The sequence below is a fragment of the Desmodus rotundus genome, chromosome 10 (assembly GCF_022682495.2).
Source record: "Desmodus rotundus isolate HL8 chromosome 10, HLdesRot8A.1, whole genome shotgun sequence".
Lineage (NCBI taxonomy): Eukaryota > Metazoa > Chordata > Mammalia > Chiroptera > Phyllostomidae > Desmodus > Desmodus rotundus.
In genome coordinates, this window is record NC_071396.1 from 11,173,012 (window position 1) to 11,188,566 (window position 15,555).

At 47.1% G+C, this 15,555-nt stretch overlaps 1 protein-coding gene across 1 annotated transcript in view; it reads left to right on the top strand.

Moving 5' to 3' along the window:
- Window positions 1-15,555, top strand: part of DNAH14 (dynein axonemal heavy chain 14) — a 182,140-nt gene that overhangs the window by 127,987 nt on the left and 38,598 nt on the right. The window contains exons 56-62 of the mRNA XM_053913105.1: window positions 34-215; window positions 3,340-3,448; window positions 4,425-4,550; window positions 7,421-7,515; window positions 10,612-10,771; window positions 14,092-14,223; window positions 14,860-14,955. Of these exons, the coding sequence (XP_053769080.1) occupies window positions 34-215; window positions 3,340-3,448; window positions 4,425-4,550; window positions 7,421-7,515; window positions 10,612-10,771; window positions 14,092-14,223; window positions 14,860-14,955 (900 nt within the window). The remainder of the gene's footprint in view (window positions 1-33; window positions 216-3,339; window positions 3,449-4,424; window positions 4,551-7,420; window positions 7,516-10,611; window positions 10,772-14,091; window positions 14,224-14,859; window positions 14,956-15,555) is intronic.

Consider the following 15,555-nt stretch of genomic DNA (forward strand, 5'->3'; position numbering starts at 1 on the left):
CTATCTCTTAATTCTTAAAAATTACTTTTTCAGAACTTAAAAGAAAAACTTGCCCCAGCATGTGTCCAAATCCACAAAAGTATAAACGACTTGAACACAAAGTACTTCCAAGAAACTCGGAGGCATAATTATATTACTCCCAGAAGCTACTTGCGGTTCATAGACACATTTGCACACATTTTGAGGTCACGAGAGAAGGAAATGCAAACAAAGAGGTAAGACTTTGTATCATAATATATATTTTTATATTTATGTTTACATGTATTTTTTCATTGGTGCTTTTATCTGTAAAGACAAACACAAAATACTGAGATTAAATCTGCCTTTTCATTGTGGGAAAAGGCAAAAGCCGCAGAAGATCTGGCGAGGCCAGGTAGGCCTCTCCCTGTGGGCGTCCGGAGGCTGCCCCTGTCCGGGCAAGGTGGGCAGGTTCAGCCAGTCAAGAGGCAGTGCGCCCGTGTTAGGTTCAGAAAGTTTATTGCTAACATAGACAACTCCCCATGTCCCTTACCCCTTGGGACTTACACCCAAATCAAAGGAGCCAGATGACTGCTACGCAGACAGGGGCCACCTGTCGCTGAAGCCCAGGGCAGTGGGCTGCAGCTGTAGCTGGGAGGGTGGGGGAGGAAACACGAGGCAAAGGTCTCAGACCTAATCAGAACCCGGGAGATACCGAGAAACGATCTCCGCAGCCTCCCAGGAGGATAGGGAGGTGAGTGGGGTGGCCTCGTGTGCTCACAAGTATCCATGCTCTCGTGTTCTGGGAGGACCACGGGGCCAGGAGCTGGCCCAGGTACAGGTGAATGTCGCCCACACGACCTGGGTGGCCTGGAAGGTTGCCACGGCGCAGCCATTCCTCCACAGCTCCATCTTCTGGCCTGTCGTGTGTTCTGCTGAGAAAGAATGGGCCACCCTGTCAGATGGCCTGACCCAATGTGCTGATGGGGGCTCGGAGCAAAGCCACGCTTGTGTCTTAGGCAGCACTGGAGGCGAGTGGCTGTGGCTCGGACTCCCACTTGGAGGATCAGCCACACTCGGGCTCCCGTCTGGATCCGGGCCAGCTGGGAACATCACTAGGCCAGGCGCATCCAGAGGGACTGGCAGTCGCACACGTCTGTCTCAGATGGCCAGCGGGAAGCCCCGGGCAGTGAGCTTTTTCATCACCACCGATGCTACAGGGTTGAGACTGGTTTATGTAGGGTAGACACACAGAGGCCTGCCTTTTACGTAAGAGGCAGTGGCAGTCACGACAGCAGCATTTTGCTACTGTGGGGTCAAGGCGTTTTTTTATTAAGTGTTTGCTAACAAGGTCAGGTGGGGCATGGCAGATGCGACACCAGGTAGGTGTAGAGCAGTTGGTAGCGTCTGTGACCACAGTGGAGCTGAAAGGAATCATGCCGGTTCAGGAGGTTAATCTTTCTCTGTTTTATAAGTAAAGGCTCTTCGGTGCAAGAGTTACCAGCTCCGGGGAGGTTTTCAAAAGTCCTTAATTGAGACTTTGGTTGGTCGGTCAGTGGTTAAAGTGCGGGCCGTGACAGCTGCCTGGGTAAACTGGCCAGATGCCCTGGAGATAAGGGTCCGGGGAAATTAATGGCTCCTCCTCCCACCTCTAACCTCCGGTTTCCACGGGGTCCCCCTCCAGCTCCCTGGGTCCCCTCTCCACTCCAAGCCATGTGTGTGACTAGCGCAGGTCACAATCACGTCACCCCTTCCCCAGGGTTTCCCATGCCTCACCCACTCCATATGGGCAGACACGCCCTGGATGACACAGTGGAATAATCCGAAATAATTAATCCGAAATAATTAGCTTCACAGATGTTGCAAGTACAGAAGATGGCACTACCACAAGATAGAGCAAGATGCAGAACTGTCCCATCCGGACAAAACCCCGGTGTGCTGCGCTTCATCGTTACACCCCCTCCCCGCCTCCTCCCTCCCAAATTCCCTGCAGCCGCCAACCTGTGCTCCAGATCCACAGTCTATTTCTTCCCTAGAGGGATATGTATCATGCCTTTGAAAGCCATTCAAGCTGTCGCCGTATGGGTAGTTTCTTTTTGTAGCTAAGCATGCACCACACTTTGTCTGACATCCGTCCACTGGAGGAACTGGGGCCGTTTCCCATGTGGGAGGTTATGAACGGAGGTGGAGGAACCTTTGTGCGCAGGCTTTTGTGTGTTTTGTGTGGATATAAATTTCCGTCTCTCTGGGGCCAATGCCAGGAGTGTGGTTGTTAGGTCACACGGTAAGTGTATGCTGAGGTTTTTAAGAAAATACCCCCAATTGTTTGTAGTGGCCGTGCCATTCGACATTCTCACCAGTGTATGAGATCCAGATTCTCTGCATCCTTGCGAGCATTTGATGCTGCTACTTTTTTAAACGTTCTAGTAAGTACATATTTATTATGATCTTAATTTGCACTTTTCTAATGGCTAGTGATATTGAACATCTCTTCCTGTGCTTATTTGCCATCCAAATATCCTTTTCAGTCTAACGTCTCTTTCTGCCTTTTAATTTTAGTGTCTCTCTGTGTCTTCTGCACATTTTCTACATGGACTGTTAAGATATTTTCAGTGTTGAGTCTCGGGAGTTCATTATATAGTCTCAATGTGGCCCTTGGCAGCTGGGCGGTGATGACATTGTGTTCCACCTGGGAGCCTGTCCCCCCATCCTCTCCACAGGGCCCTTCCCAGAGGAAGGCTCTGACTTTGACGGAGTTCAGTGTGGGCATGGCTTTCTTGTGTGGAGTGTGCTGCTTTCGTCACGTCTGAGAACTCTTCACCAAGCCCTAGACCCCGCAGGTGTTCTCCTGTGCTCTTTTCTGAAAGTATTACAGGTTTACCTTTTACGTGTTGAGTTAATTAGCAGGTGTGAGGTGTAGGCCAAGGTTCAGTTTTTAAAACAACTTTTCTTCCTCTATGACCTCTGCACCTTGGTCCAAAATCACTTGACAGTGCGTGTGCGGGTCTGTTTCTGGGTCCTCGGTGCAGCCCCTCGATCTGCACATCTGTCCCTCTGCCCACACCGTGTGGCCGTGACTGCTGCCACTGTTTAGTCTGCCTTGCAGTCAGATGGCGGGTTCCTCCCACTTGGTTCTTCTTTCTCAAAAGTGTTTTCATTTTCCCAGTTCACTTTCCTTTCCATATTAATTTGAGAAAAAGCTTGACTATACCTACAAAAAACCTGACTGTGATTTTGACAGGGATCACGTTAAACCTCTGTACCAACTTGGGGAGAACTGGCGCCTGCACCAAGCTGCCTTCAGCTGTGGTCACAGTAGAGCTGGCTTTGCCGCTATTTCGTTCTATGTTATACCTCTTAATACTTTTCTTTCCCCTTCAGGAATCGTTTCTATGTGGGTCTGTCCAAGATCCTGGAAGCAACCGCTCTGGTTACAGACATGCAAGAGGAGCTCCTGGTCGTTGGCCCGCAGATAGAACAGAAATCACAGGTAGATTTTGTGGGAAATCTCCGTTCAGGTTTCACAGTTTCATATGGAACGGTGTTCGAAAGCAGAGCTGTGGGACGGGACAACCGAGGTCACAGTCATTGCTTTGTCACATGCAGCTGTGTGGCCTTAGCCTCGATTTTCTTGTCTGTCAAACAAGGAAAAACAGTAACAACAACAGTAACAAAATATTGACATCATTATATTTTGATATTTAAATGTGATGATAGGTATGTTATAACTAACTAAAACCTCACGTAGAAAAATTTCCTTAGTCAAATCCATCTGAAATGTTCCATGGGACCTTGCAAGCTGCCAAGCATTCTAAAAATCATTACTTGTTATTTGTTTCTCTTTTTTAAAAATTATTTTTAATTTTCAATTACAGATGACATACATCATTATGCTAGCTTCAGGGGCACGCCCCATGGTTAGACACTACGTAACTTAATAAGAGATCATTCTGATAAATCCCCACCCCCACCCCACCCCCCCGCACCCACCGACACCAGACAAAATTACTACACTATTACTCCCTGGCCTGTACTTGACACCCCGGGACTCTCCCACAACAGCCAACAGCTACTGCTTAATCCCTGCACCTTTTCTGCCCACCCCAGGCCCCTCCCATCTGGCAACCATCAAAATGTCTCTATATCTATGATTCTGTTTCTGTCCTGCTTATTTATTTTGTTCTTCAGATTCGATTGTTGATAGATATGTGTTTATTGCCATTTTATTCATATTTTTGATCATCGCCTTAAGAAAGACCCTTTAACATTTCCTATAATCCTGCTTTGGGGGTCATGAACTCCTTTAGCTTTTATATCTATTATCCCTGTTGGTCTATTGAACAAATGTATTTCAAGCTGATGTTGGTCAATATTACAACAATGGGATCAGCTATTTGAATTTCTCTTTTAAAAAAGATGTCATGTCTCTTAAAATTCATGCCGAGAAGAATTGTTTGGTCCCCTAGGAAAAAGAAACCTTAATGGAAAAGCTACAGAGAGATTCCCAGGTGGTGGAGAAAGTTCAGATACTCGTTAAACAGGACGAGGAGATTGTGGCAGAAGAAGTAAGAATCGTGGAAAACTACGCTCAGGTAAGATTAAAATGTGGTCCCCGAAGATCAGCCGGAGATTTGCAAGTTACTCCCAAGTCCCCAGACGCAAAAGGTCAGGCTGCAGAAAGCGCTCCAACCTTGGGTGCGTTTAGTGCTTGTCCCAGCGAGCGTGTGCTGAGTACCTCCTACGTGGAAGGCACGACACAGGAACAGAGGGGCACAGAGACGCCGCAGAGTCCTTGTCCTCGAGAGACCTGCAACCCTGGGGGAGCAGACGGCCCGCCCCTCAGGGTACGGTGAACCGGAAATCCGTGGGGCCTCCGGGGATTGGTGAACACCCTCGGAGATGAAGCTGCTCTGGGGACTGTTTACTGTGTGTCCCCTCTCTTATTGACCGAGTATGTCCCTGTTTCAACTGGCCTGTCCCCCTCCACGCTCTCCGGTCAGAAGCCCAGCGGGAGCCAGTCTGGCGCAGCCCGACTGCCCGGCCCTGGCCGATGGGCAGCCCCGCCTGCTCGCAGGAGCTGGAGAGTGGAGTTCCGTTTGTCTTTCACATGCAAAGGTTTTCGATCAAGCAACTCCATCAGTTAATACATAGATACATACAGGCCTGTACCCCACTGTGTGTGTACCTACATGCTTATAAATCACACGCACAAGTGTCGCAGTGAGTCACCCACGGCCTCTGCCAGGCCACCGCACGAGGGGCCGCTGTTAACCGATTTGCGGAATACGTGTCCAACTTAATTTCCAGTCTTTAACTTTTTAGGCCAAAAGGAATGGATATAGAGAAATTAATGGGCTTTTGTTTGTTTTTGCTGTACCACAAGGGTGAATCTGGCTGCAGTGGCAAATCCAGGTTTTATAGGGCCTGAAGCTTGTACAGTTTTGAGGCCGTATGTTTTTAAAAGAACACACACTTACTAGTTCACAGGCAGACATGAAAGTGAATGTTTAGAATAAGTAAAGAAATCAAATACACAAAATTTTAAAAGCTGACAATTATAAATATCACAAAATCTAGAAAAATAACAATATTTAGTAATTAACTGCCTTATACATCCCTTAGTACTTTTTCCTGGCATTCCTTTACTGTATCCTCTGTAGCTGCTAAGTCTTCATATGATAATGATTTTGTAATATCACTTCTCATAGAATCTTTAGTATAGTGATTGAAACTTGTCTTTCATTTTGACAGTTTAGAAAAGTTTCTTCCAGCTTTATAAATCACTGATGATGTCATGAACACTTTTATCGGGGCGCCCTCCAGTGCGGATGAGCAACAGTGGCATTTCAAGATTTCTTGTGTAGCGATTAATTTCTAATGCTCTCTGAATTGAGGACACTCAGTAACCAGTTTTCATGAATATCTTCATTATAGATGTGTTTTCTGATATTTATATTTCCATCAACGTCACTGTTCCTTGTAAACTCAGCCAGAGCCTTAGATTTTTTCCCAATGGGATTGTATGATGCATTCTTCATTAATTGGTTTATCAAAACAGACCAAGAACCAGGTCATTTCTTCTATCCTAAATTTGTTTTTCCTCTTAATACATTATTGTTTTTGGTCTGAAATTTTTATTACATTTCACTCCTAATATCAAAGTAATCTCTATGGATTTTAACACACAATCACTTTTGTTTAACATCCCACAAATTTTTGTCTTAATTATTTATTTGTAAATAACAAAGTTATGAAATAAGACATCTTTCACATCTATCTAAATATCCATTTAAGGAGTATAATTTCTCACTTATTTTATTGAGACATTTCAAAACATCTGATTATGACCGAAAAAACCCAGGAATTTTAAAGAACTCTTTTTGCACAACTCCCGTCAAAGAAAGGGAAACAGGTGTGCAGCATTCTCAGCTATCCCCATGGAGGAGTGAACTGCCGTTTCGTGTAGGCATCAGTGAAAGTCTGTGCGCTCCGTTTTCCACATCTAATGCATGGGAGGGTTCTCCGCAGACCGGATCCTGGGTGCACATACTGCAAACCTTCCTCCTCCTCCACCGCCCACCTTCTTCTGGAGCTGGGCGCTCGAGTGTGGAGTGTCTGTTACAATGTCACCTCTGGCCCTGCGCCTCAGTGTCCTGAGTCCCATCACCAGGAAAGCTGGCACTTTTGGGGGATTATGTCCAGAAGTCATTCCTCTTTGAGATAGCTTGCAATCACTTAATTACACAGAGAGTGACTGTGAGCGATATAAATAGAGTGTGACAAAGGTAGGTTTACAGCTGCTCAGGTGGAAAACAATACAACAATTAATAAATAATAATACAAAAATAAACTGTGTTTCACATACTCACAACTGTAAACCTACTTTGGCCCACCGTGTGTAATTCCTGACTGCGCTCCTTCACCAGATCCCAAGCATGTCCACAGCCATTCCAGCGCCACCTGACGGAACGGGAAACCTGAGCGAGAGGGAGCAAAGTGTAAAGAGAAATTGATCCTAACCGGGGGTGGTTCAAACGTCATCTGCAAGTCTAACAAAAACGTATGACCCTACAAACACGTTGGCAGAGCTCCTCCAGGGCCTGTGCAAGGGAGGGGCTCAGAAGCCACAGCTTCATTAGCTTTACAATGACCCACTGTTAACCGAGCCACTCTTCCCTGGACACTGTTACTACTACACCGGGTCTAATAGGAAAGGCAGACAGCACTCAGTGTTCTTGCCTCTCACGGGCAAGTTCTCACGGGGACCAACTGCAGTTAGGACACACCACCCATTTATTTCCACCAGGGTAGGCACGGGTGTACATACCCAGGTCATCCAGATGCATCAGTTAGGGGTATGGCAAAAATGTCAAATCATGTTTTCCGCATTCAGTATATAAAAACTGTAAATATGCAACTATATGCGTTCACCAGTATTTGGGGGCTTCTGCCTTTACTGCAGACGACCACCAATGAACTGAAAAGTGTCCTGCCGGCCTTAACCAAGGCGACGGTGGCCCTGAAAGCCCTGGACAAAGCTGATGTTGCTGAGCTGAGGTGAGCAATGCACCTGTTTCTCTTCCATTGGAAAAGCTCCAAACCAAGTGTAAGTTCGTGGCAAAAGTAACAAAGTCTGTGTTCCACTTCTAGATTTTATGTGTGATATACACTGTGCCTAACCAATGTTGTGATACTATCAGTTGTAAGGCATCAGTGAAATCTTGATGCAGTGTGGATACAGCAGTGTGGAGCTCATCAGTGAATCTGTGCTTTAGGCGCCTTTTAGAGAGAAAAAATACTACCAAGTAAACTATACGCTGTGCCCTCGGTTATAAACTGAATCCCGATGTTGGAGATGTACGAGGTGCATCTTAGAATTGATAAAATACGGCATCGTCTGGACCAGAAAGAAAGGCCTGGTGATTATATAAATGCCTGACCTGCAGGTCCAAGAATAAGGGGCCAGGGTACTGCTGCCCAGGCCAGTCTAACTGCAGGGTGCTCTGGGGCTGCAGGGATGCAGTACTGCATCTGATGCTGCCCTGTTGGCCATCGCCACTAGGGGGCACTGTGGACGTACTTTTCCCTGTGTGGGAAAAGCAACAAAGGAGAAATTCCTAAGAAAACCCAAGGAGAAACGAAATGCTTTAAGGTACAAAGATTTGAATCTGATGGTTCTGATTTGAATCTTTGGATGAGATAATTTTTAAGTTGAACTCTCTAGCTCAACGAATGGGGGGAACTTGCCTACTACATCTCGGGAGTGTTTTGAGTTTTCCATTATGTATAGAAAGCAGCAGTTCAATTGAAGATGCAGAAATATGAAGCAAATCTACCGTGATGTTTATAAACATTATCAGCTCTGGAGATAAGAATAGAATATGGCAACAGGCGGTTTTAACCAGTGTATTTTTATGGGAGGAGCAAAGCATTCACAGTGCTGAAGCTTCCCCACCTAACGCTGAGAACAAAGGCACAGAAAGACGGGCAAGAGGAAGACTTGCAGCTCCTTTGCCTCACTCACGTGCACTTGCTGTGTGCACATGCTCATTCACTCATTCAGCAACACGCCAAGCACACACGGCGCGCCAGGCCCGTTCTAGCTACGCAGGTTACTTACTGAACATAACAGAAGCAGAGGACTCAGTGGAGCTGGCACGTAACCTGGGAAGGGATCTAGAGGAAGAGGATTCCAAGCAGGAGAGATGGAAAGCACGAAAGTCTGAAGGAGGAATGTGCCTGCTGGGCTTCAGGAACTGCCAAAGACCAGGGCTGGTGCTCAGTGAGCGAGGGGGGTCAGGAGATGACATCAGAGAAGTAGCAGGGCCCGGCCCTTCCCCAGAGCTGCCCACACTGTACCTCGTGGCCTTGTTCCATAAGTCCCAGTCTCTTGCCTTCTCCTTGGCAGATAGTCCCGAGGGGAGATCCGCCCAAGCCCCCTTTGGCCTGGCTTCCGAGGGGCAGGGTCTTACAGCAGTGTGGAGCTCACGGGCTCTGGTACCAAGTGTCCCGGGCTGGAATCCTCACACTGCCACTTCCTGTGCCTCAGCTTCCCTTTTACACAGCAGGGCCAATAACAGATGTTGAGAGGATTGGATGAGTTACAGCACGTAAAATACCTAGGGCAGCATCTGACAAGACGCAAGCGCTCAATAAAAGTCCCTGGAGTGCTAAGAAGTCGGCTCTCATCAAGTAGGCCCTTTTCCTGCCTGAGTCCTACAGACGCTAAGGGGAGCGCGCCTTGTGCTTGAATTCTGTGCAGACGCCCTTTTTTAAAGATTCTCCCTCGTGATGTGGCTACTGGGTGTTTCACTTCAAAAGGCCAGACAAGTGAAGTGCCTCCTAACATGGTCTCCGCTGCTCTCCCAGGGCCTGTGGGAGCGAGGTCCAGCAGTCCATCCTCCTCCCTAGCTGCCCTTTTCGGCATCAAAATCAGACAGTAGCCCCGTGGCAGTCCCGTCCTCTGCCGGTTTGCACACCAGCCACTAGCAGAAGGCAGCGGGCGGCAGCAAATGCAGAGCGGAGACCAGTAGGAGTCCAGGACACGGGGCCCTGTGTGGTAGTGGAGGGCTTCAGAGTCTGTTTAGTCCTGTTAGCTCTTTAATTCACATTAAAGTTTCACAGATAATACGTTTTGTCTTAATGTGTCTTCACGTTCATCGTGATCGCCTTAAAAAGACCTGAACCCGGGCAAAGTTGGGGGAAGTTTGGTTTCAGAACTCTCGTTTCCCCTCTGTGGGCCTTGCCTCTTCTTTCCTAGTTCTCCTGTTACCGTCTTTCTCGTTATTTTAGAAAAGCCAGACTGACAATCTCAGGAAAGCACCCTGATCAGTTAGTTCAAAATAAGTGATAATGATTTATTTAGTCCCGAAAACTACCTGCGTTTTAAAAGACAGTTACAGAGAACAAAGGTGACTGTAACTGGATGATTCCCTAGTGATGGAATTTAAGGCAGGGGACCGTGCTGGGGGCTCCTGTAGATAACGTTGCACACACACGGGTGGCTTTGCCGCCGGCCCCCCCTTTGCGTAGTCTGCACAATTCTCATTCGGGGAGACTCGTGCCCCTGGACAGACCTGTCCCTTTTGTTCCAAGCCCTGAGGGTCACCCTCTCCTCAGTGGCGCAGTGGCCTGTCCCCTGATGAGGACACAGCTGAGAGGCGCTCTCCAGTGTTCCAGCGACGGCATTGTCAGCAGCTGAGTCAGAGGATGTACGTAAGGGAGCTGCACCTTACAGCTCCCCTTAAATCACAAGTGTCGACCCAAATACCCTCCCCTGCGTGCACGCAGGTGCTCACACACACGCACACACGTCTCTGTCAGCAGTCAGTGAACACGGGGGCGAGACAGGAGGGCCCTACTTCAAAGATCTCTACGGAGAACCCACTTAGAGTGAAAGAAATTAACCTCTCACTGAGAGGTCCCCTGTACTTAAGTTTCAGGCATTTCACCTTCCTCAAGCAAACATACCCACATGTTAAAGATACCCAAATGTTTAAAGATAACCCAAATAATGAAAAAAGCTGTGTATCAGCAAACAGGTGTGCTTGTCAAATCCTTGTTGAAAAGCTGTGTGCGTCGTCTTCTGAGAGAGTGTCCAGGGCGCGTTCGGCTGTCACGCGAGGCTGACCGGGCTCTCGCCGTCTGTCGCAGAGTGTACACGCGGCCGCCTTTCCTCGTGCTGACTGTCATGAACGCGGTGTGCATCCTTCTGCAGAAGAAGCCCTCCTGGGCCACCGCCAAGCTGCTGCTCTCCGAGACCGGCTTCCTGAGAAAGCTGATTAACCTGGACAAGGACCGCATACCTCAGAAGGTACAGAGTCGACTGCTAATTAATGCAGGATGGATACATCGTATTTATAAACTGTAAGGGTCAATAGAAGTGTTAAAATTAGAATTTTGTATTGGACTGGAAGGCAGTGGTGAGAGTTGAAAGGTCAGAGGAGGCTGCAGCCCTGAACACAACAGGTTTTCTGGAGTGTCGAGGAAAAGCAGGGTGTCGCTGAGATCAGGTGGTGTCACATCTCAGAACTGCTTTAAATAGCGGAAGCAGAGGAGAGGCCAGCCATGGGGGAAGTCGCTCTGGATCAATTGAATTACATTGCGGAAGTGCAGTGAGCGAACAAACGTGTCTGAGGACTTTTTGAGCTGTGATTGACATGTGACACTGTGAGTTTCAGGTGTAGGGGGCGACGTAATGATTCGGCGTTTGTGTATAGTGCAGAACGGTCACCCCCACAAGTCACCACGTGGTTTGTGATGGCTTTCAGGATCTACACCCTTAACAATTCCCAACGATACAGCATGGTGTGCATGGCCTCCCGGGAACTCCAACCTCATCACTGGAAGTTTGTGCCTCCTTTCCCCCTGCGCCCACTTCCCCCACGCCCAGCCCCTCACCTCATCAGCCGCCAACCTGTTCTCTCTATTTGTGAGTTTGGCGTTTTGGTTTTGGTTTTAGATTCCACATGAGAAAGAAATCATATAGTGTTTGTCTTTCTCCGTCTGACTTACTTCACTGAGCACAGGGCCCTCGAGGCCCATTCGTGTTGTGGTCCGTGAAGGGAAGGATTTCCTTCTCTTTCGTGGCTGAACAACGTCCCCGTGTGCGGACCACGTTGTCTTCATCCGTTCACCGCCGCTGGACACTCAGGTTGCTCCTGTGTCTTGGCCACCGTGCACACACCGCAGCGAACCTGGGGTGCAGATGCGTTTTCAAGTCCGTGTCTCCTTCAGGTGCATACCCAGAAGTGGGACGTTCTGCCATTAACTCATTGAGGATCCCTGCACTGTTCTCCACAGCGGCTGCACCGATTTTCATTCCCTCCAACAGCGCACAGGGGTCCCCTCTTCTCCACATCCTCCCCAACGTTTGTTCTCTCTCGTCCTTTTTGTGTCTCCCACACCCGGAATGAGGTTTATGGCAAGACTGTGTCTTAGCCTCTCCTACCCATTTCAGTGTGGGTTTTTTCTCATTTGCCCAAATCGTGGAAGCCACTCGGATAGTTCTGGGATAATTGCTCTGTGTACAGCCATAGATTTGGTGTCTCCAGGGGGAGAGATGAGTGCAGGGTCTTCCCGGGCCACCGTCTTGAACCCGACCTCTGAGATTTATTTTTATTTGTGTGTCAAACGTCTGTGTGCATGTGTGAGACACTGTTCTGAGCACTTTTCAATATTAATGTATGTGGGTGGAAGCAGAGGGCACCTTGGAGCCCAGGAAAAAAGGAAAGAAGATAGGGGTGTGGACACCAAGAGAGGAGTTCCCTCTGTAGGAGCAGGTCTAACGCCGAAGACTGTAGGTTCTCTGGAAGACCCCAAGGAGGCCACTGGTGGGCCAACATCCTGAGCAAGCAGGGGCGTGGGGCATCAGTCGAGTAGACAGCCCATGCTAGACGAGGGAAGCTCATAGGAAGAGGACATAGGGGTGAGGCAGGGGAGGCAAGATGTCACAAGGGTCTGGGCATTGTCTTGATAGAAGCACAGAAAAGCCCAAGGCCACGGCTGCGGCCACAAGCCAAGCCGGGTTTGAAGCCACCAGGAGCTGGAAGAAGCTTCTGCCCTAAAGCCCCCAGAGGAAGTGCAATGCTCCACCTCGATTCAGCTTCCTGGTCTCCCCGGAAGGCATTGTAAGAGCATAAATTGCTGTCATTTTAGGTCACCCAGTTTATGGTAATTTGTTACAATGGCCACAGGAAATTAATACAGAATTTGGTACCAAGAAGTGGTTGCTGCCATAACAAATACCTGAAAGTGTGGAAGTGGGACTGGGTGATGTTTAGAGGCTGGATGAATATGGAAACCGGGATACTACATAGGAGCTGAGCTACGAGCTAAGTTTAGGGGAAGGCAGACAGATCTGTAGACAAATAAACAGAGTGTCCTAGGCTGAAGGACATGAACTCATTCAGTAAATATTTGTGGGGTATCTGCCTTGTAAGAGACGCTATGAGACATTATGATAGTTTACAAGCCCGATTCACTCCTTGACGTTATGAAGCTTACTTTGTATCGGGGAAGACAGACGTTATAGAGCTAATATAATCAACTAGTAGCGATGACGATCTGGGCTGTTAGGACATATAGGGTAGCATTTGCACAACGTGAATTTTTGTAGCAGAACGTCAGTGTCTGTATCTCTATTACTCGTTAATTAATGCAACAACTACCCATTCTGAAACATTCTTGGCAAAAATGATTCCCTGTGGTTTGTTTCACTAGATCTTTCAAGCTGCAAATAATAACTCATTGAAAGAAGCGACTATGCAGACAACTGTAATTGAAATAAAATAAAGTAAAATAATAAAATAAAATAAGCAATAAAATATTTTTTTTAAAAAAAAGAGACTAAAGGCCTAACAGTATATAATAATAAGGCCACCAGTAATAAGTAGAGAATGGACCACCCGCCATCTAAATTATTCAGCAAAGTGGCTCTGTCCTTTCGGGCAAGAGAGAAGCAGCCTGGCTGGGAAGGAAGGGAGAAAAAATCTGAGAAAGGTGTTGTTCTGATTATGGCCCCCAAAAGCAATGAGAAATATCATGTATCTGTCTGTAAACAGGTTGTACCATTCAGATGAGGTGGCCTGTGACACAGCAGAGCTAGAGAAAGTCCTCGGTGAGCCTGGGTGGCCGCACCACCACCACCACCACCACCACCACCACCACCACCACCACCACCACCACCATCACCACCATCACCATTTACCTGCCAACCCTCCGACTGGGGCCTCCCAGGGGTATGGGGGGAGGGGAGCCAGCCCTTCCCAGCTCCTCACAGCTGGGAGCACATGGCGGTGGCTCCAGACCTCCCTGTGCACCGAATTTTGTAAAGCTGGAGAAGGTTAACCTGTTTCATTTTTACTTTGAAATGGAGGTCCTTTTTATAAAAACGAAAGCAAAGCTACTGCAACAACAGCAGTAATAACAAGATGTTTGTAACAGAGGCTTTTCCCCTCTTAAAACAATTATTGGTACCAGAGCCAGGTGCACCTCGGTATGTGCCTTTTCTATTGTGGGAGAGTAGTTAGGTGCTTCTTACACGAAATAAAATTTTACTCCAGTGTAGACTGGAGAAGACGTCAGATCAATAGTATTTTTTCTCACGTCATACGTGAACTGTCTTCTCTCTAGGTTTTCATGAGGCTGAAGAAAATTTTAACCTTGCCTGATTTCAACCCAAGCAAGATCGCTCTAGTTTCTGTTGCGTGTTGCTCTCTGTGTGAGTGGATCATAGCCCTGAATAACTACAACGAGGTTCAGAAGGTATGCTTTTTCCTCCAAAATGCCCAAAACAGTGTGGAAGTGACCCATCACAGTAATTGAATGTCCAGAAATAATTTTTATTGCGCAATACCCCAGTGAACTTCCATGGAGAGAATGCCTCATGAGAAGCACGGTAGTCAAACGGGCTCTGCTAACTCACACAAGTATCAGGTACTCCGGTCAAACTTCTGCAGTTATGGCAACTGCTGCTGTGTCATTTGTTTGCTGTGCTATGTTTCACCACGCTAAAGTACTTTATGTTTCTTTTGTGCACATGATTCTAGGAGAGTTAATTTTAAGGGTTGATCCATAAATGTCTTTTAAACATAAGCGGCATTTTAAGCCCTGGCTGGTGTGGCTCAGTGGGTTGCAAACCCAAGGGGTCCTTGGTTCAATTCCCAGTCAGGGCGCACATGCCTGGGTTGTGGGCCAGGTCCCCAGTAGGGGGCAAACAAGAGGCAACCACACATTGATGTTTCTCTCCCTCTACTTCTCCGTCCCTTCCCTTCTGTCTAAAAATAAATTTTAAAAATCTTAAAAAATATATATATATATATATATAAAATAAACATACGTGGCATTTTAAAGTGTTCTTGACTTTTTTTAACACTCGAATGTTGTGACATTCCTTTTAAGCTGGTGGGCCCTAAACAAGTCCAAGTAGCTGAAGCTCAGAGTGTTCTAAAAATTGCACGACAGAGGCTGGCTGAAAAACAAAGAGGTTTGCAGCTGGTAAGAGCCTTTTTCACTTGCTAAACTGTCAACACCTTCATGAACTAGAGGAAACCATCAGGGAAAAGTCATTATCTCAGAGTTTATCAGTTTCAGATAAAATGGGGATAATAACGAAGGTAGAACAAGATTAATTAGGGTTAAGTGAATAATATAAATGTAAAAGTCTTAGTACCTGCCATGTAATAAAATGCTCCATAATGTTAATTATTATTATTCTGTCAATAATATATTAATTTAGCCTTTGACCAAATTTGTCCTAGAAGATGTTTATAGCTTTCTCCTGCCAAAGATTTGCTCAGTATCAGTCTGTGTTCTTAAAAAACTGTGCTTAACCCGTCTACATCAATTACTCTGCTGCTTTGTAAAGACATGGTTATTCCTTACATGTCTTGGTTTAAAATTAAAACAGAGTAGCGTTATGAGAACCAGAGTGGAACTGAGATCATCAGTCCCTGTCACACACGTCTCTGACGGGGACTGATGCTGAGAGGGGACAAAGTCGTGGAGATGGGGGTCCAGTGGGCAAACTCAGCCCATTGGCATCTCCCGTTTGGCCCGTACAGCCTCTCTCCCTACCCTCTGCAGTGTGAGGTAATT